The sequence below is a fragment of the Capricornis sumatraensis genome, chromosome 11 (genome assembly GCF_032405125.1).
Source record: "Capricornis sumatraensis isolate serow.1 chromosome 11, serow.2, whole genome shotgun sequence".
Classification (NCBI taxonomy): domain Eukaryota; kingdom Metazoa; phylum Chordata; class Mammalia; order Artiodactyla; family Bovidae; genus Capricornis; species Capricornis sumatraensis.
In genome coordinates this window covers 46,240,647-46,262,181 of record NC_091079.1, presented here as the reverse complement: position 1 = coordinate 46,262,181, position 21,535 = coordinate 46,240,647, and the positions used below count along the sequence as shown (strand labels likewise).

The following is a 21,535-nucleotide window of genomic DNA, read 5'->3' as shown; positions in this document are numbered from 1 at the left end:
CTATTATATTATGCAGAATGCTAGTGAGGTAAGCTGAAGCTCTTTGAGAACTTTACCTAAGTTAAATTTAAGCACTGAAAACCCCGGAGGTGAAAATCCCCTACAGTGTGTATTTTCCCACACCCAAGCTCCTGTCTCAGATCTCAACTTGCTGAAACAGTGGGATTAGAAGGGGACAGAACCTAGGGCTTTTGCCCCAGGGTTGGAATATCTGGGCTAGGCCTTCTTAATTCAGCCTCTTCATCCTAGGTAACTGCAGACAGGAAGAAAAAAGATGATGACCCTGGTTCCAGGGCGCACACCTGGCCAGGGGCCTCCCACACCTTTTTAAATGGTGATCAGTTCCGAACTTCCCCAGTGGTCCAGTGGTTAAGACTTTGCCTTCCAATGAAGGGGTGCAGGTTCAATATCTGGTCAGGGCGCTGAGGTCCCACATGCTTCTTAGCCAAAAAGCCAAACAAAACAAAAGTAATGTTGTAACAATTTCAATAAAGACTTTAAAAATGGTCCACGTCAAAAAAAAAAAAAAATCTAAAAAAAGATGACCACTTCAATCCACTCTTCCTGCCTTGGTTTCCCTGGGGGCGGGAAGATTTGTGGACAGCTCTAAAATCTTCATGACCAGCACCCACTAGTTTTCTGTAGTCAGCTGAGAAACTTGCATTTTATGCTTGATTTGTCTAAATTACACTAGCCACATGCCAGGTAACAGATGATTGGAGGGGTGGACACTCCCAGCCTTCCTGTACGCGTGGCTGGTGCCACAGAAAGAGATATCCTTGGAAATTGAGATTTTTGATACTTCTCTTCTGTCCTGTACCCCTGATACCTACAAGAGTTATTCGGTCATGTCTGACCCTGCAACCCCATGGACTGCAGCGTGTCAAGCTTCCCTGTCTTTCAGTATCTCCCGGAGTTTACTCAAACTCAAGAGTGCATCCTAGTAAATGACACACTGCCTAACCTTATGATGGTGCTGGTTTTGTCACGAAGTCGTGTCTGACTCTTTCAACCCTATGGGCTGTAGCCCATCAGGCTCCTCTGTCCATGGGATTTCCTGGGCAAGAATACTGGAGTGGGTTGCCATTTCCTTCTCCAGGGGATCTTCCAGACCCAGGGATAGAACCCTGGTTTCCTGCATTGAAGGCCGATTCTTTACTGAGCCACCAGGGAAGCCCTTTATGACAAGGGTACAGTTAATAAGGTCAGAAATTCTAGAATGTTCAACAGAGATTAGGAAGTCTATTTTATATCCTTGTGCCTCCTGAAGCACTGACCAGGAAATGTGTGGCAGCCAACATTTTTTGTTTTTTTTTTTAAGATTTTTTTGATGTGTACCATTTTTTAAAAGGCTTTATTGAATTTGTTGCAGTATTGATTCTGTTTAATGCATTTTATGGTTTTTTGGCTGCGAGGCATGTGGGATCTTAGCTTGCCCACTAGGGATCAAACCTGTACTTCCTGCACTGGAAGGTGAAGTCTTAAACACTGGATCGCCAGGGAAGTTTTCCAGCCAACTTTTTAAAACCCTCCCTTTGCAAAAGTCAAGACCTGTGCTTCTTTTTCCCTTTCAACAAAATTAGAGACTGGCATGGGGAAAGGAATGTCTATTTTGGAGTCAAATACACCACTGACCTTGATGACTTAGACCCTCTACCTTGTCAAGCTTCAACCTCCTCCTCTGCATGAAGAAGGAGCTCAGAACTACTGCAGAGGGTTGTTTAGTTGCTCAGTCCTATCTGACTCTTTTGTGACCCCACAGAGTGTAGCCCGCCAGGCTCCTCTGTCCATGGGATTTCCTGGGCAAGGATACTGGAGTGGGTTGCCATTTCTTTCCCCATCTGCAGAGGATGTTAGGAGACAAAAGATGTGTCTTGTGCTTGGCACCAAGCCTGGCACATTTTGAGTCGGTTTGCTTCCTCTCCCCTTGGGGTCTCAAAGGAGAAACATGTGACTGATAAAAAGTCCTCTCCTTGCATCAGGAGCCTCAGATTTACCTCTTGCCTCCAAAAATTGAAATGTTTTATATGAATGAATGTGAGAAACTGGGGATTAAGGAATTGAATGATGTTGCCTGCACCCCTGAACCCAACCTGCACAACACTTATACTCTCTCTCATCTACTCTGGAGAAAGGATGGAATCTGATTATTTTTAATCAGACTACCAAACTCTGCCCCATCCTCACTTCAACTCAACCGTACACATGTGTATCTAGAAATTCTCAAAGACTAGGTAAATACCTACTGGGACTGAAATTGACTGGTCTACCTCTAACTGTGCTATGTCACACCTGGGCTCAGTGTGGGCACCCCTGTGGGTCACTTGTGGATGTAGGAAGTCCTTGAGGAGTCAGGTTAGTGTTCTCATAGAATGGCATGCTACAATCCTTTAAAGCACACAGTCCCTGTTATAAAGCAGTGCATGGCTTTAAGAGACAATAAAGCTATTGAATCAGCTTTGAGTGAGTCTTCTCTGGACTGTTTGTACCCACAGAGGCACTTATTATTGGTGGAGATGGCCCCCATCACCCCTTATGTAGACCAGGAACACTCAGCCTGGCACCCAAAACCTGCTTACTGCTTGGTGATTTTTATAAGTAATTCAAATTCTTAATATTTTATAATAAATTACATGTGTAAAGAATTTAGCATTTAGGAAAATTGAATGTTAGCCCAGAATTTTTAAAATTGAAGTACAATTAATTTATAATATTGTGTTAGTTTCAGTGATGTATATACTAATATATATCACAGTGATACAGTCATATATACTCAGTCATATATATATAATTCTTTTCTATTGTACATTATTACAAGATACTGAATATAGATCCCTGTGCTATACAGTAGGTCCTTGTTGTTTATCTATTTTATATATACTAGTGTATATCTCTTAATCCCAGAAATATTATGAATTGAACTCATTTAAAGATAGTCCTATAATTCGAGATTTTGAATTGTGACTCTCACAATATTTATTTTGTTTTGTCTTTACCTTTCAGAAACAAATAAGAAAGCAGATGAGCCAGGAAAAAAAGGAAAAGGTGAGATTGTTAAAATCAACAGCCTTTCAAATACACATAAGGAGAAGTTATACTATCCGTGAATAATGTGATCTTATTTTCTACACTAGTCAAAATAAATTGCCAGTGTGTTTATTATTTCAGTGGTTTTATCAACAGACATTAATATTCTACGTAAACATTAAGAGCTAAAGCTCTGGAAAGACATTAGCATCTAATGCTATTTGCTGTTCACTCTATATACATCTTGAGAATTAACCAACCTCTGTGCTTCAGTTTCCTCTTCTATGATATGGGAATAATAAGAACAGTACCAACTTCCAGAAACCATGAGGCTGTTGTCTCCACAATAGTAATTAAGTGAAAATATATGTAAAGTGCTTAAAGCAGTGTCTACCACCGGGAAAGCACAAAGGAAATGTTAATTATTACTGTCACCTTTGTTGACAGCTGTTCTAAGTACAAAGATTATTCGAACATATTCTTTTTACATGGGACTTTGAACTGTTTGAAAGAAAGTCATGCAAATATTTACATCTATAAAGAAAATATCATCTCTGGCTTCCAAGAGCTTATTACAGAGGCATTCTAATAAATTTAAGGAACCAGTAGAATTTTAATTCAAAGTTCACAAAGGTTGCTAAACATAGAGTGAGGAGCTATTTTTTTAAGTTAAATTTATAAACATGGATGGTCACAGAGTAGCAGTTATATTTTTAGTATCATTTGAATGATAAAATCATCAATGATTAAACATAATTGGAGTTTCAGGAATGGCTTTAACTCCTAGTGATAAAAGCAATGTTTACATTTAAAAGATACAGTTCACGGAAAAGCCAAGATCTTACTTACTCAGTAGGTAAACAGTACTTGACTATATGAAGTTTCTGGCTTTTGGCCATCTTTTCATAGCCCTTAGGCATTTATTTTGCCTGGAGAATCCCAGGGATGGGGGAGCCTGGTGGGCTGCCGTCTACGGGGTCGCACAGAGTCAGACACGACTGAAGCGACTTAGCAGCAGCAGCAGGCATTTATTTAACTCATGCATTTTTTTCCTGATTGGTTGTTTTTAATTTTTTATTAAAGTAATATACAGATCTAAATTTTAAATTAAAATATAGTTTATTTACAATGTGTTCATTTCTGCTGCAGAGCAAAGTGATGCAATTATACATATATACGCATTGCTTTTTTTAAAAATATTCTTTTCCATTATGGTGTATCATAGGTTATTGAATATAGTTCTTTGTGCTACACAGTTAATACCTTATTGTTTATCCATTCTATTTATAAAAACTTACATCTACTAACCACAGCGTCTCACTCCATCCCTCCCCCAACCCACTTCCCCTTGGCAACCGCAAGTCTGTTCTCTGTGGCCGTGAGTCTGTTTCTGTTGCATAGATAGGCTCATTTGTGTCATATTTTAAATTCCACATATGAGTGATATCAAATGCTATTTGATAACATTTTCAACAATAAATTTAAGAAACCAGTGGCATTTTAATTCAGCGTTCACAAAGGTTGCTAAACAGAGAGTGAGGAGTACAAAGATTATTCAAACGTTCTTTTTTCACTTTTACATTTCTTTGCAGATGTAAATATTTGCATGTCTTTCTCTAACAATTCAGAGTCCTGTGAAAAAGACTGGATAGTACTCAATTGTATATATGCACCACATCTTCTTTATCCATTTATTTGTCAATGGACATTTGGGTTCTTTCCCCCTACGCACTTCTAAATAATGTCTGAATTCTGCAGTTTTCTCCTCCATGTTGCAAACTGTTGGCTGCCTCTTCTCTGTAGATGACTGGGCTTCTATTCACACAAGCTCTCCACACTGCCTTGCCTCCCAATCTTCCACTATATCCATGACTTACTCTCTCCACTGTTTGCTATTTCCCAGCCTCTTTAGGCAGTTACCCCTGTTTCCCTGACCATCCTGCGTTGAAGGGAAATCAGTCCTCAGAGCATTTCTCCATCTACACACACTCCCTTGATGATCCCATCTGATCTCGAGGCTTTAAATCTCTTTATGCCAAAGGCAACTGCTTTAACTGCAGCCCAGGTCTCTACCTGAACTCTCTACAAGTATGTCCAGCTGTCTACCTGGTGGAGACCTGATGGCTACTTGATGCCCTTGATGGATATCTAATAATTGCATCAAACTTAATAAGTGTAAAACGGAACTCCTGACCTTCCCCTGAAAACACACTGCTCCTACAAATCTCTCTCTCCTGCCTCCCTGTCATTCCATCAGCAAACCCTGTCCACCCTCTCTTCCGAGCTTCTTCCTGCCACCTTCTCTCTCTACCACCTTCTCTTGCCTGATTCCTCCACTTACCTCCTAAATGACCTTCCTTTGTCTCTATCCTCTTTCTCAATTCAGTAGCCATGGCGACCCTTTTAAACTTTCTTTGCATGCTAAGTCGCTTCAGTCGTGTCCAACTCTTTGCGACCTTATAGACTGTAGCCCGCCAGGTTCCCCTGTCCATGGGATTCTTCAGTCAAGAATACTGCAGTGAGTTGCCATTCCCTTCTCCCGGGAATCTTCCTGACCCAGGCATGGAAGCCACATCTCTTATGTCTCCTGCATTGGCTAGAGGGTTCTTTACCACTGGCGCCACCTGGGAAGCCCTTAAACTTTAAAAATTTTATTTACTCTGTGTTTTGTTTATTTATTTTTGCCCGCACTGCATCTTTGCTGCTGTTCCTGGGGTTTCTCTAGTTGTGATGAGCAGAGGCTACTCTCCAGCTGTGGTACGTGGGCTTCTTCCTGCAGTGGCTTTTCTTGTTCAGAATATAGGCTCTAGGGCTTGGGTTCAGTAGTTGTGGTGTGCAGGTTTAGCTGCTCTGAGGCATGTGGAATCTTCCCAGAGCAGGGATCGAACCCCTGTACCTGCATTGGCAGGTGGATTCTTAACCATTGGACCACCAGGGAAGTCCACGGTGACCCTTTTAAAACCTAAGTGGTAGCCTGTTGCTCAAATGCCTCCGTCATCTTCACATCTTTCTCAGAGTAAAACCAAAGTCGTCTGTGATGGTTTACTGGCCTCGCACATTGGGTTCTCACTCTCAGAAGGCCTCTGAGGTTAGTGATGTGTTCAAGGCAACTGTGGCTAAGAGCACTCTGAATAGCAAACAGTCTGCAAAGGTCCTGAGGCGGGAGGGAAGGGCCTGAGAAACTGGAGCCCACGAACAAAGCCAGAGCGTGTGCTGTGCAGTTGGAGGGGAAGTCAGGGGCCAGACCGTGGCAGAGTCAGACAGCCTTTGTTCATGCAGTGGGCCTCCACACCCAGCCCATGCAGGTGTCTGTGCAGGTCAGAGACTTTCCAGTTCACACACTGACTGGTTTGCTTCCAGGAGGTGCACCCTGGCACTTTCTGACAAAGGTAGAGATGGGAGGGTGAGTGCTGGGTGTGGCTTCCTGCAGATATGAACAGGTGCAAGCCCTGCTCCTGTGCCTAGCGTTTCTCACTCTTCAGGGCTCCGTTTCCTTCCTTCTGCACTGTACTTCCCTCTACTACCCTCTGCACAGCTTTCTCCTCCCGGGATTCTGAGCCCGTAGGCAGCTTTCCAGTGGTATGGGAGCGGGGCTCCCTGGCTGTTTCTTCATAGAGCTTGTGGAGAGAATCTGCAACGACTTCACCTGATCGGCTCTTCCAATCTCCATCATGTCGTGCTGGCTTCATATCCACACCAACTGAGGGACGTTGGCAATTGAGTCTTTTATTGATTGTGACATACAGGGAGAATCTTAGGATTAAGAGATGTAACGAGTCAATGTTACCCCAAGTTCACTGAAAATCCTGTTTGAGCAAATTGTCAGGTTTGGAAATTCCATCTTTTTTTTTTTTTCCACCCACATTCATGAGAAAAAGCAGAAGCGTTAGCTGCTCAGTCGTGCCCGACTATTTGTGATGCCATGGACTATAGCCCACCAGGCTACTCTCCGTGAAATTCTCTATGCGAGAATACTGGAGTGGGTTGCTATTCCCTTCTCCAGGGGATCTTCCCAACCCAGGGATCGAACCCTGGTCTCCTGTGTCTCCTGCATTGCAGGCAAATTCTTTACCATCTGAGCCACCAGGAAGCCCATACGATGCTGTTAACCGGTATGGCAGAGGGAGGGGGAGATATTCCATTTCTGGGATACACAGTGAAAAAGTGGAATGTTTTAATAGCCAGCTTTTAATGTCACAATAATAGAAATGGAGATTTTTTTAAAAAACAATAATTGTAAATTTGTCTCAGGATGAATTATTAGGCTAAGTTTCTATTGAGTTATCACCCTCAAGTTCTTTATCAGAGATCTACAGATGAGAGGGGGGAGATGTTACTTTTACTTACAATTAGTAGTCACCTGATTCTTTTCTTTTAGAGAACCATGTTTAGTTTATTTTGATAGAGTCAAAAGTGTGGACTAGGGCTAATTCTAAAACAGGCCCCCTTTGGAGATACCAGATTCTTATATTGAATGAGATTATTTATATCTGTTTAACCTAAAATTGCTGTATCAGTTTTTCCCCACTGGATGTCATCTTTTCCCACACATTCCATATTCCACACCCACAGAATAGGACTGTGAGCTGAAAGGTAATACAGTGTAAAAATGCCTGATGAAATGTCCAATTCAAACAATTATTTTTATTCATTTGTTTATTCAGTACATTTTGAGTACCTGCTATGTGCTAGGCCCTGTTTTAGGCACTGGGGCTAAAACATTTAATAAAAACAAAGTCCCAGTTCTCGCAGTACTTACAACATATTGTAGTATATGTGTGTTGGGGGGAGAGATTTGTCATTTTCAAAAAAATAAAATAAGTATGAAAAAGAATATAAAACAGAAAAAGATACAGAGAATGACAATGGTCAGGAGTGTTGCTCTGTTGATGGGCCTCTTAGACAGTGACACTTGGAGATGTAAGATGCAAGGGCATGAGCTGTGCAGCCATATGGGAGAGGTGAGTTCCAGGGGTGGAAAAGTATATTCATAGTCCCTCAGGGAGGTGTGATTAGTATGTGGGTAGACATGGTGAGTGCTGCTTAGATTCTGCCTATATTTCATGTAAGGTCTGTAGGATTTGCTGATGGTTAGGATATGAGGCATAAGAGAAAGAGAGGAGTCAAAAATGACTCAAAGCTTCTTGAAAAACTGTGCGTTAACAAATTCATTGAATGAAAAAGTCTGCAACATGTTGCTGATTTCAGTTCAGTTCAGTTCAGTTGCTCAGTCTTGTCCAACTCTTTGCAACCCCATGAATCACAGCACGCCAGGCCTCCCTGTCTATCACCAACTCCCGGAGTACACTCAAGCTCATGTCCATCGAGTCGATGATGCCATCCAGCCATCTCATCCTCTGTAATCCCCTTTTCCTCCTGCCCCTAATTCCTCCCAGCATCAGGGTCTTTTCCAATGAGTCAACTCTTCGCATGAGGTGGCCAAAGTACTGGAGTTTCAGCTTCAGCATTAGTCCTTCCAATGAACACCCAGAACCTGATCTCCTTTAGGATGGACTGGTTGGATCTCCTTGGAGACTCTCAAGAGTCTTCTCCAACACCACAGTTTAAAAGCATCAATTCTTCGGCGCTCAGCTTTCTTCACAGTCCAACTCTCACATCCATACATGACCACTGGAAAAACCATAGCCTTGACTAGAGGGACCTTTGTTGGCAAAATAATATCTCTGCTTTTCAATATGCTATCTAAGTTGATCATAACTTTCCATCCAAGGAGTAAGCATCTTTTAATTTCATGGCTGCAATCACCATCTGCAGTGATTTTGGAGCCCCAAAAAATAAAGTCTGACACTGTTTCCACTATTTCCCCATCTATTTCCCATGAAGTGACGGACCAGATGCCATGATCTCAATTTTCTGAATGTTGAGCTTTAAGCCAACTTTTTCACTCTCCTCTTTCACTTTCATCAAGAGGCTTTTTAGTTCCTCTTCACTTTCTGCCACAAGGATGGTGTCATCTGCATATCTGAGGTTATTGATATTTCTCCCGGCAATCTTGATTCCAGCTTCTGTTTCTTCCAGCCCAGTGTTTCTCATGGTGTACTCTGCATAGAAGGTAAGTAAGCAGGGTGACAATATACAGCCTTGACATACTCCTTCTCCTGTTTGGAACCAGTCTGTTGTTCCATGTCCAGTTCTAACTGTTGCTTCCTGACTTGCATACAGATTTCTCAAGAGGCAGGTCAGGTGTTCTGGTATTCCCATCTTTTTCAGAATTTTCCACAGTTTGTTGTGATCCACACAGTCAAAGGCTTTGGCATAGTCAATAAAGCAGAAATAGATGTCTTTCTGGAACTCTCTTGCTTTTTCAATGATCCAGCGGATGTTGGCAATTTGATCTCGGTTCCTCTGCCTTTTCTAAAACCAGCTTGAACATCTGGAAGTTTAATACATATCAAATGTCAGTGATTAGTTGAGGATTGGTGGGCCTTTGAAGAAATTTGAGGAACAACAGAATACTCGTGCCTTCAAAAGTGGAATGTTTGCTTGCTTGTGTATGTATGTCTGTGTGTGTATGTGTATGTTAGGTAAAATTGCATTTGGATCAAGGTCTTTTCCTGAAATTTTCCTTTGATTTAAACCAGCACTTAATACCCCATTATATTATTCATTACAATCAAGGATATGCTTAAGCTGTATTTTGTGAACATCTTTAAGAATGCATTTAAAAATTTCCTGGGTATTATTTGTATTGTTTTAAAGAATAATAGTCAGGGCCCCAACAAAACAGCAGATGGCACTAGAAAACAAGTCACATTTACACTAACAAATGATGTTTTTTTAATGCAACTTAGAGAAAAGCCTGAGATGGCTATATTATTGCTGATAAATCAACTTGATGCAACCAGTACTTCATATCTATACTTCTGAGTTTTTGATGATCACAAGGAAAAGTAGAGAGAGAACCACCAAGGGCAATAAAGTCTAATGAAGACGTTTTCTTGTTTTAAAATATATTTATCTCTGCAAAGTTTTTCCTGGGGTTTTTACAACTGTATGTAACATATTTGAGCAAAAATGGAGAACATCACCCAAGGATTAAAAACTAGACTCCTCAGGACAGCACATAATGCATCTCGAGATCCAGCTCCTGTTTATGGCTTTCCTCTGTTCCAAATGCTCTTCCTTGCCTCCCTACTTCACAACTACAAACTCCTGTTCCTTAGAACTGAGCTTAGAGATGAGCTCTGCCAGAAAGCCTTCCCTAATTACACCCCCATCACCTACCCCAGACCAGAAGATGTACTTCTCTGTTTTCCCAAGAAAACCTGTGTTTCAGATTTTTAGCACATATTTTGAGTTTCCCCCTGAATTTTTAGACAAAACAACTGAAGAGTGGGAGTGGGAACCATGACTTCCCCCACCATAGTGTTAGTCAAGGTTCTTCAGAGAAAGAGAACCAATAGTGTGTGTGTGTGTGTGTGTGTGTGTGTGTGTGTGTGTGTGTGTGTGTGTAGAGGGAGAAACAGACACAGAGATGTGTTTTAAGAAACTGGCTCTGCAGGGAAGGCAGGCAAGCTAGAGACTCAGAAGAGAGATGCTGTTACAACTCAAGGTCAAAGACATTCTGGAGGCAAAGTTCTTTCTTGTTGGAGGGGCTGGGGTCTTTTTCTTTAGGCCTTCAATTGATTGGATGAGACCCACCTACATTATGGAGAATAATCTTCTTTACTCAAAGTCTACTTATTGAAATGTTAGTCTCATCTGAAAAAATACCTTCTCACCTGAAAAAATACCTTCACAGCAATATCCAGACATATTTGACCAAATATATAGCATATTCAAAAGCAGAGACATTTCTTTGCCAACTAAGGTCTGTCTAGTCAAGGCTATGGTTTTTCCAGTAGTCATGTATGGATGTGAGATTGGACTATGAAGAAGGCTGAGCGCCAAAGAATTGATGCTTTGGAACTGTGGTGTTGGAGAAGACTCTTGAGAGTCCCTTGGAATGCAAGGAGATCCAACCAGTCCATTCTGAAGGAGATCAGCCCTGGGATTTCTTTGGAAGGAATGATGCTAAAGCTGAAACTCCAGTACTTTGGCCACCTCATGTGAAGAGTTGACTCATTGGAGAAGACTTTGATGCTGAGAGGGATTGGGGGCAGAAGGAGAAGTGGACGACCGAGGATGAGATGGCTGGATGGCATCACTGACTCGGTGGACGTGAGTCTGAGTGAACTCCGGGAGTTGGTGATGGACAGGGAGGCCTGGCGTGCTGAGGTTCATGGGGTCGCAGAGTCGGACACGACTGAGCGACTGAACTGAACTGAACTGATCCATGTGTTCATGCTAAGTCACTTCAGTCATATCCAACTCTGTGCAACCCTATGGACTGTAGATCACCAGGCTACTCTGCCCATGGGATTCTCCAAGCAAGAACACTAGAGTGGGTTGCCATTTCCTCCTCCAGGAGATCTTCCCAACCCTGGGAATGAATCCATGTCTCTTAAGTCCTGCATTGGCAGGTGGGTTCTTTACCACTGGCACCACCTGGGAAACTCTCTAGGTATCATAGCCTGGTATATTTTACACGTAAAATTAACTACCACATCCCTCCAGTGGCAGTTACCCATTACAAAGTAGGAACTGAAAAAATAATTGTAGTATGAAAAAATGTGCTTAATTCCATTTACTTTAATTGCCTCTTCATCTGATAGTGAGAATATGAGATGCAGATAGCCTAAGTGGTGGGCAGGGGGATTATAAATGGAAAATCCAAGTATGAATGAACTTTAAATGTCTACAGTGTACTACATTTCAAGTTATTTTCACACAGGTTCTCATTTAATCCTTATAAAAAATCTTGTGAATTGAGTGTTTTATAGCCATTATTTCAAATATTTTTTTCTTCTTTCTCTCTCCACTACTTCTGTTATTCCAGTTAATTGCATGTTGGACTGCATGATACTATCTTACAGGTTTTGAAACTTGGGTTATTTTTTTTTTTTCATGGATTGCATAATTTCTGTTGCTCTACTTTCAAGTTCAGTGATTCTTCTGCCATTTCAAATCTACTGTTGAGTCCATCTAGTAAAAATTTAATTCCAGCTACTATTTTTTTCAGTTTTAAATTTCCAATTGCTTCTTCTTTTTTTTTTTTTTAGTTTCCATTTCACTATCAAGGTTTCATATCTGTTCAGTCATTAACACCTTGTTTTTCTGTAATTTTTGGTCCTTATTTATAACCACTGGTTTGAGGTGTTTTCTGATAAACCTGATAATCTGGGCACACACCAAGACCGTTGCTATTGACTACTTTTTTTTAAATCCTGATTACAAGCCAGGAGAGTCCTTATTCTTTGCATGTCTAGTAATTTTTGGTCAAAAGCTGGATTGTGTATGTTGCTGTTGTTCAGTCACTAAGTTGTGTTTGACTTTTTGACCCCATGGACTGCAGCATGCTAGGCTTCCCTGTCCTTCACTATTTCCCAGAGTTTGCTCAGGCTCATGTCCATTGAGTCAGTGATGCCATCCAACCATCTCATCCTCTGTCACCCACTTGTCCTGCCTTCTATCTTTCCCAGCATCAAGGTTTTTCCAATGAGTCAGCTCTTCGCATCAGATGGCCAGAGTATTGGAGCTTCAGCTTCAGCATCAGTCCTTCCAATGAATATTCAAGATTGATTTCCTTTAGGATTGACTGATTGGATCTCCTTGCTGTCCAAGGGACTTTTAAGAGTCTTCTCCACAATTCAAAAGCATCAAGCAGACTGTGTATCTGTCAGTCAGGTCAGTCTCTCAGTCATGTCTGACTCTTTGCAACCCCATGAATCGCAGCATGCTAGGCCTCCCTGTCCATCACCAACTCCCGGAGTTCACCCAAACTCATGTCCATTAAGAATATGGTATAACTGAGAAATTTCATACCATCTAATCATGAAAAACTTACTTATAAGTTTGGTTTGTACTCAGAACACATTTTTCCATAGAAGCAATTATATGGTCTTCAGAGGTTTTGTACACTAGTCCACAAAAACCTATTCAGTTCCTAGCTTCCAAGTCTCATTGTAACTGTGTTTCTATGGAAAAGGCATTTGTCATTCTTCCTCAGAATATTAGGAACACATTTGGTTTTACTTCTAAGTATTTTCCAGAATTCTTCTGATTACATGTGGGAATCTATTCAAATTGGCTTAGACTGTGTATATATTGTAGCAGTTCTGGAATTGTTTTGCTTTTTCTGGAATTTTTGGTGTCTAGTGCACAGTGATGGACAGGGAGGCCTGGCGTGCTGCAATTCATGGGGTCGCAAAGAGTCGGACGTGACTGAGTGACTGAACTGAACTGAACTGAGTACACAGTTAATTTGCCTGGGCTCAACCTGAACAAAAATCTGTCTCTCCTGCAGCGAGAAGCCGTTAGTGCCTCTGCTCAGGCTTTTTGGTTTCTAACCGCTGTTTTTCAGTCTAGCTCTCTTGTGGGTGGGGATGGAGGTGGCCTGTGTGTGCATAATTTACTGGTCTGCTGAAAATTTGGACAGAATTCATACTCAAATTTTGGGGCTTGCTTCTGGGATTTCACTTTGCGTCTGGGTTTCCCCATTGACGTCTCTGGTTGCTTTGGCAGTTCCATTTTCTCAAGTTATACCTTAAGCCAGTAGGGCATCTATTTTCTGCTACTCAAACTGTGTGTGCATTGAGAAATACATTCAGGCAAAACACAATAAACTCATAGATTTCACCAGAAGCAGTTCTTCTTTTCTGAAGATTGATTTCTGCAGTTGTATGTAGGTCTTCTGCCTTTAGCTATTAGAGATGCTTTGGTTCAGTTCCTAAAGCGCTGTCTGTTTTTCATTATTAATATCAACAGCATGCGGTGGTTAGATAGCATCATGAACCCAATGGACACGAATCTGAGCCAACTCTGGGAGATAGTGAAGGGCAGGGAAATCTGGCGTTCTGCAGTCCTTGGGGTCACAGAGAGTCAGACACAGCTTAGCGACTAACAACAGCAACAACAAATCAACAGCACACTCAGAGATAGCACAGACTGGGGGCTCGGTTCAGGCAGCATCTCTATAGCTTCGTAATTTTCCCTTAATGGAGAAGAGCAGTGTAGCAATAGCACTGAAACCAACTCAGAGCAGAGCTTTGAGAAAGCAATCTCCCTCCCACCCTTGTTGCTGGGAAAAGAGGTTATGAGATAACTGCTGTTAAAGATTTATTATAGTTATTACATTCAACAGCTATAGTAGTTTTAGTGGTTCCTAAAATATACCAGCAGTTATTGTCTGATTACTTCTCCAGATAAGTTAATTATGGGAGATTTCTGACTGTTATACAAGTCTGATTTAGGGAGAAGTTTAATTACAGCAATTTTAGTGATTTCAATAAGCTCAGCATATATTACCAGTCTCAGCAAATGGAGTAAAGGTTTTTAGCTGTGTTGAAATACACATTTGCTTTGTTTTTATTTTTCATTTCATGATTTTTAACTGTATTGTAGTCGGGGTGATAATTGAAGCACCTGCTTCCGTCAGACTGGCTCTTCAGTCAGATATACCACAGGACAATAATAGCCAATTCTGTGTTGTCATTAAAATTCCATTCTAATGTTTCCCATTGAGCACTCAATGTTTTACAATACTCATTTCTGTAATGATTGTGACAACATGATCAGGGGAGGAAAATAAGTTTCTTAAGGAAATAACTCAGATATTGGTATATTTTAAAATCATCATTAGGATCTAAATTTTATTGTCATTGATGGGAAATGAGACTCAGTCTTCAAATCAGAGTAATCCACCTTTTTTGTGTGTGTGTTAACGCATTGTCTATTTGTATACCAAAGCAAATTAAAGAGTAACATATAAGCCACATATGCCAAAGCCAGCTTAAAATTAAGCTTTCAAAAAACGTTCTGTGAAAAGGTAGCACTATTATAGTTGAATACATTCATTTATTTAAGCAACACTTCAAATTGGCAGGGTGCATTCGTTTGAAAAATGCGTTACTGAATATTATCTCAGTCTGATTACAGAGCTCTTCCCCACAGCATTTTTCATTCTCCTGATAGAATGGTAGATTGTACTGACATTTACAGCAGTAATTCTGCCATATGTTTATGTTTTTCATTAAAAAATTGAATATGTGTTGACAATAGAGAATATTAGTAATAGTGAAAATAAATCTTTTCTGTTTCAGTTTGGGTGATTTGATTACATTCTGCTTGGGAAGCCAGTCTGTTTATCCCTAACACAACGTCAGTCATGTTTTTCTAGAATGCTGTTTCTACGTTCTCTCTCTCTACTTAGATCCGACAGCCTTTTGCCATTATTGAGGCTGCACAGCAGTGGCTTAGAGCAGCATGGGAGTGGCTGGAGCCTAAGGTCAGGCAGACACTCAAGAAAATTAGGCACAAGCAGCAAGTTGTGACTAGGAGGCCAGATAGTAGGCAACAGGCAGATGTATCTTTGGAAGAGGAAACGGCAACCCACTCCAGTATTCTTGCCTGGGAAATCCCATGAACAGAGGAGCCTGGAGTCTGACACGACTTAGCAACTGAATGACAACAACTGTTTTGTTTTTAGATTCAAGTAAATGTCTGAATGTGGTTTTTGGAGGTTGAAGCCCATCGCGACATTACAGGAAATTGGCAGCTATGAGTATTTTTCAGCCTGCTTTGTTGTTCAGTCGCTAAGTCATGTCCAGCTCTTTTGAGACCCCATATACTGTAGCCCTCCAGGCTTCTCTATCCATGGGCTTTTCCAAGCAAGAATAATGGAGCGGGCTGCCATTTCCTTCTCCAGAGTATCTTTCTGACTCAGGGGTCGAACCTGCATCTCCTTCATTAGCTGGCGGATTCTTTACCTGGGAAGCCCAGTTCATTCTTCATCTGTCTTTAAAGGAGTTACCATTTTGTTTCTTTCTTACCATGAACATTTCCCTTCTGTGTATTTAAATTTCTCTTTCTAGTGTGAAGTCACTTGATCAGAACTAGAAAATTGTTGCACTTCAGTGAAAGGGGTCCTTTTCCAGAAGTTTTAGTCTCAGCTCTATCTGTTCTTATTGGTGTTAGATTGTGAGCTTCTTATTTGTTCTTTGGTCTTGAACAAGTCTCCTAGCTGCTTAGAGCTTTTCTTCCTCCACATATAAAATACAGAGATAATCCTGCCTGCCCTCCTGCAGTTTGGCATAGGTCAGGTGACCATATTGCTTTGTCTCCGGTCTTGCTGCAGAGACAGGAGCAAACGCTGTCGTTACTTTTCCTCCTATTAGTATTTTGGCTTCCTTGGTGGCTCAGGTGGTTAAAAAAAGTGCCTGCAATGCAGGAGACCTGGGTTCGATCCCTGGGTTGGGAAGATTCCCTGGAGGAGGACATGGCAACCAAATCCAGTATTCTTGCTGGGAGAATCCCATGGACAAAGGGCCTGGCGGGCTGGAATCCATGGGGTCACAAAGAGTCAGACACGACTGAGTGACTAACACTTTCACTACTTTGTTTAAAAGGTATACGAGGGACTTCCCTGGCAGTTCAGTGGTCAGGACTTCACCCTCCAATGCAGGAGGTGTGGGTTTGATCCCTGGGCAGTGAGCTAAGATCCCACATGCCTGGCAGTCAAAAAGCCAAAACATAAAAATAAATACAATATTGTAACCAATTCAGTAAAGATTTTTTAAATGGTCTGTATAAAAAAATATCTTTTAAAAATAAATAAATACATAAAATGTTTGGGACCTGCAAATCCAGATGCTATTTGGTATTGTTTAGTTGCTAAGTTGGGCTTCCCAGGTGGTGCTAATGATAAAGAACCCACCTGTCTGTGCAGGTAGATGTAAGAGACACAGGTTCAGTCTCTGGGTCAGGAAGATCCCCTGGAGCAGGGTCCGGCAATCCACTCCAGTATTCTTGCCTGGAGAATCCCATGGACAGAGGAGCCTGGTGGGCTACAGTCCCTAGAGTCACAAAAAGTCTGACATGACTGAAGCAACTTAGCATGCACACACGGAGTTACTAAGTCATATCCTTCTCATTTGCGACCCCACAGACTGTAGCCTACCAGGCTCCTCTGTCCATAGGTTTTCCCAGACAAGAATATTAGAGTGGGTTTCCATTTCTTGCTCCAGGGGGAATCTTCCTGACCCGGGGATCGAACCCACATCTCCTTCATTGGCAGGTGGATTCTTTGCCACTGAGCCACCTGGGAAACCCCAGATGCTGTTTAATACTGTTTATTTGTATATGTTCCTTTTCTAAGAGGCTCTTGATGAATCAGATAAACTTAATCCTCTCCACCTCCCAGTATATTTAATGTCTTCAATGCAATAGGAGAATACTGATTCTTCTGGGATGTTCCTCTAAAAAGCATTTATATGTAGAAAATGAACATCTCCACGCTGATTCAGGTATGAGAATATTGAAGAGCTAGTTGAAGAATGCTACAGTGGCATCTCATTAAACAGTAAGCTATGCTTTCCTTCTGCCTCGGGCCTTAAAGCTTTATTAACATTGCTTTGGAAAACAGCTAACTAAAAAAGCTAAATGCTTAGGGGATTTATTATAAACCTCCATCATGCCATTAATTTCCATGTGTGCTTTAAATTGCTGGGGTAAAATAATGTATTCAGCAAGGCAGCAAGTTCCTGCTTCTCCCATGTGTCCGCTTGATTGTGCTATTGGTAGCTCATTCTTTAATTAAACATGTCCAAAGATAGGATCAGCTAAAGTGTGTACTGTATAAATAGCTTGCATTCCCAGTGTGCAAGTTTAAAACCCTGGTAAAAAGAGTGCCATCTGTTAAAGCCCAAAGCAGGGGGTGTGCCATTGCATGAAAATAAACTTCACGTTATTCATAAAAAGAATCACAACATAGATCCTGCTTTTCATACTGACAGTGATCTGTGATATTTTAGAATGTCACCAACTTCCTAAGTGACAGCGTGCTGAGTAGTGCATTCTGTTAAAAAGCGCAACCATCTAGAAACAGTGAAATTAATAGATGTATTTTTATTCAAGTGAAGATAAATTTATCTGAATGTAAGTTTTACTGGTGAGAAGTTGCAGCTTTTTCTTTGATATTTGCAAGTGTAATTATTTCTCAGAGTTTTATTTTCAAATCTTCTTTCCTTCTGAAATGTAACCACTTCATTTAACCAAGAATTTAACTGTCTCCCTTAGTCCTGTGACAGCTTCTACTCTGACTTTTACTATCAGTTTCATTTCTCTTTTTTTTAAATCGAAGTATAGTTTATTTACAGTGCTGTGTTAGTTTCAAGATATTCCTATTAGAAGTAATGTCATGCTTCTTTTTGTTCCCAAAGTATTTTATAATCCTTAGTTTGCCTAATAATTTTCAACATTCTGTTCTAGTCATTAATTTACTATCCTTTGTTTTTATTTTCTGATGTCCATTATTTGAGGATAGATACTTGTCTTAGTGTTTTCAAGCTGCTGTAACAAAAATACCAAAAACCAGGTGAAAGTGTCTGACTCTTTGTTACCCCATGAACTATATAGTACATGGAACTCTGTACAGGCCAGAATACTAGAGTGGGTAGCCTCTCTCTTCTCGCATGGATCTTCCCAACCTAGGAATCTAACCAGGGTCTCCTGCATTGCAGGCAGATTCTTTTCCAGCTGAGCTAAAACCAGGTAGTTTAACAGAAACTCATTTCTCATGGAGGCTGGGGAGTCGAAAATCAAAGCAGCTACAGATTTAGTATCTGGTAAGAAGTCTGGTTTGTAGATGGCACCTTCTTGCTATGTCCTTTAGGGAAGAAATCCTGGAGTCTTCCTACGAAGCTCTAACCCTACTCGTGAATGGAGCTTTTACAACCCAGTCATCTCCGGGAGGCCCCACCTATTAACATGATTACCTGGGCAACTGGGATTCCAACATATGAGTTTTAGGGGGACAAAAACTTTTCAATCTATGGCAGGATTATGTCCAGTTCATTTTTGTGTCCCCTACATTAGCCAGCATAATACCTTGTGAGGTACTTGATAAATGTTTGTCAAATGGTTTGAAAATTGATGTACCCATTCCTCTAAAGAAACCAAAATAATAAAATAAATGCAGTCCCTGGTGATACAATGGTTAAGACTTTGCCTTTCAATGCAAGGGGTGCAGGTTCAATCCCTGGTCACAGAACTAAGATCCCACATATTTATGCAGCCAAAAAGCCAAAACCTAAAAAAGAGAAGCAATATTGTAACAAATTTAACAAAGACTTTAAAAAAAATAGCAAAATCAAAATTGAAATAAAAAATGCTTAAAATACAGAGGAGAAATTTAGATCAGAGCAGATTTTCAGGTTCAATTATTCCATTAGAATTTGCTGAAAAGATTTTTTTTTTACTGAATTGCCTTTGCACTTCCACTGAAAATGTCCTGATATTTATGGTTCTGTGTCTGGACTCTTGGTCCCATTGATCTATTTATCAGTCTCTATACCACTGTCTTGATTAATCTAGCTTTATAGGAAGTCTTAAAATCATAGAATTTCAAACTTCTTTTTCACAGTTGTTTTGATTATAGCAGAAGTTGTTTGTATTTTCATATGAATTTTAAAATTAGTTTGTCAGTCTCTACCAAATAAAAAACCCTGCTGAAGTTGACATCTTTGATGCCTCAGACAGTAAAGAATCTGCCTGCAATGCGGGAGACCTGGTTTGATCCCTGGGTTGGGAAGAGCCCATGGAGAAGAAAATGGTTACCCACTCCAGTGCTCTTGCCTGGAGAATTCCATGGACAAAGGAACCTGGTGAACTATAGTCCATGAGGTCGCATAAAATCAGACAAGACTGAGCGACTAACACTTACACTTTGACATCTTTACTGTGTTGAGTCTTCTGATCTCTGAATTTAGTATGTCTTTCTATTTAAGATCTTTTAAAATTTCTCTCAGCATTGTTTTTATAAGTTTTCTTGTACAGATCTTTTTCAACTCTTGTCAGATTTATTCCTAAGAATATTATATTTTTGAATGCAATTATAAGTAGTATTAATTTATAATTTGTTGTCTCTTGTTTGTTACTGGTATAAAGGAAGAAAATTGATTTTTTTTTTTTAAATAATGAACTTGTATCCGGGAACCTTGTTAGACTGACCTGTATATTCCAGTAGGTTTTTTTTTTTCCCCTAGTATTTGTCAAATTTCTAGAAAGATCTTTATTTATGTACCTCTAAATAAGGACAGTTTTACTTCTTTGTTTTCGATCAGGATGCCTTTTCTTTCTTTATCTTGCCTGATTCAGTGACTAGAACCTCTAGCAGAATTTCAAACCAAAATTATGAGAGTAGACATCTTTGTCTTGTTCTTGATCTTTGGGGGAAAAAAATTCAGCCTTTCACCATTAACTATGATGTTAGCTGGAAATTTTTCACTGATGCTCTTTATCAGCTTGAGAGAGTTACCTCTGTTTCTACATTACTGAAAGCTTTGATTTGGACTGGGCTTTAGATTCAAAGACTGTTTCTGTGCCTAAAAAGACAATCATATGGTTTTTAATTTTTATTGTATTAATATTATAAATTACATTGATTGGTTTTCAAATATTAAACCAACTGTGTACACTCCCAAGTTAAATCTCATAGTGCACTATCCTTTGTCTATGTTATTGGATTTACTTTGCTAAAATTTTGTTTAGAAATATTTTACATCTATGTATAAGAAGCAAATTAGTTCAGTTTCCTCCTCATGTGATGTCTTTCCTGGTTTGGGTTTCATAGTAAGGTTGACCTTGCAGAATGAGTTGGGTAGCAATCCCTCTTCTCTGAGAATTAAGGTATTGTGATGTATTAATTCTTCCTTAAATGTTTGGTGGAATTCACCTGTGAAATAACTGGGCCTAGAGTTTTCTTTGTGGCAAGGTTTTTAGTTACAAATCTAACCTCTTTAATTGATATAAGTTATTCAAATTATTTATTTCTTCTTGAGTTACCTTTAGTAGTTTGTGTCTTTCAAGACTTGTTTTCTTTTTAATTTATTTATTTTTAGTTGAAGGATAATTGTTTTAAGGAGTTGGTTTTATTTCACCTAATTTACTGAATTCATTGGTGTAACATTGTTCATAATATTCTCTTATTATCCTTTTAATAACTGTAGAATCTGTAGTGATGCCACCAGACTGATTCCTGATTTTGGTTATTTCTTTCTTTCTTTCCCAATCAATCTGGCTGGGGTTTCTATCGGTTTACTTATCTTTTGTCAAAACCAACTTTAATTTTCAGTTCAGTTCAGTTCAGTCCAGTTCAGTTCAGTCGCTCAGTTGTGTCTGACTCTTTGCGACCCCATGATTCGCAGCACGCCAGGCCTCCCTGTCCATCACCAACTCCCAGAGTTCACTCAAACTCACATCCATCAAGTCGGTGATACCATCCAGCCATCTCATCCTCGGTCGTCCCCTTTTCCTCCTGCCCCCAATCCCTCCCAGCATCAAAGTCTTTTCCAGTGAGTCAACTCTTCACATGAGGTGGCCAAAGTATTGGAGTTTCAGCTTTAGCATCAGTCCTTCCAAAGAACACCCAGGGCTGATCTTCTTTAGAATG

General features: G+C 40.3%; 1 protein-coding gene across 4 annotated transcripts in view; it reads left to right on the top strand.

The window, feature by feature from the left end:
• ASPH (aspartate beta-hydroxylase) overlaps positions 1-21,535 on the top strand; it is a 188,544-nt gene that overhangs the window by 93,565 nt on the left and 73,444 nt on the right. For all 4 annotated transcript variants that reach the window (XM_068983284.1, XM_068983285.1, XM_068983286.1 and 1 more), the window contains one exon: positions 3,004-3,045. In XM_068983284.1, coding sequence (XP_068839385.1) covers positions 3,004-3,045 — 42 coding nt within the window. The remainder of the gene's footprint in view (positions 1-3,003; positions 3,046-21,535) is intronic.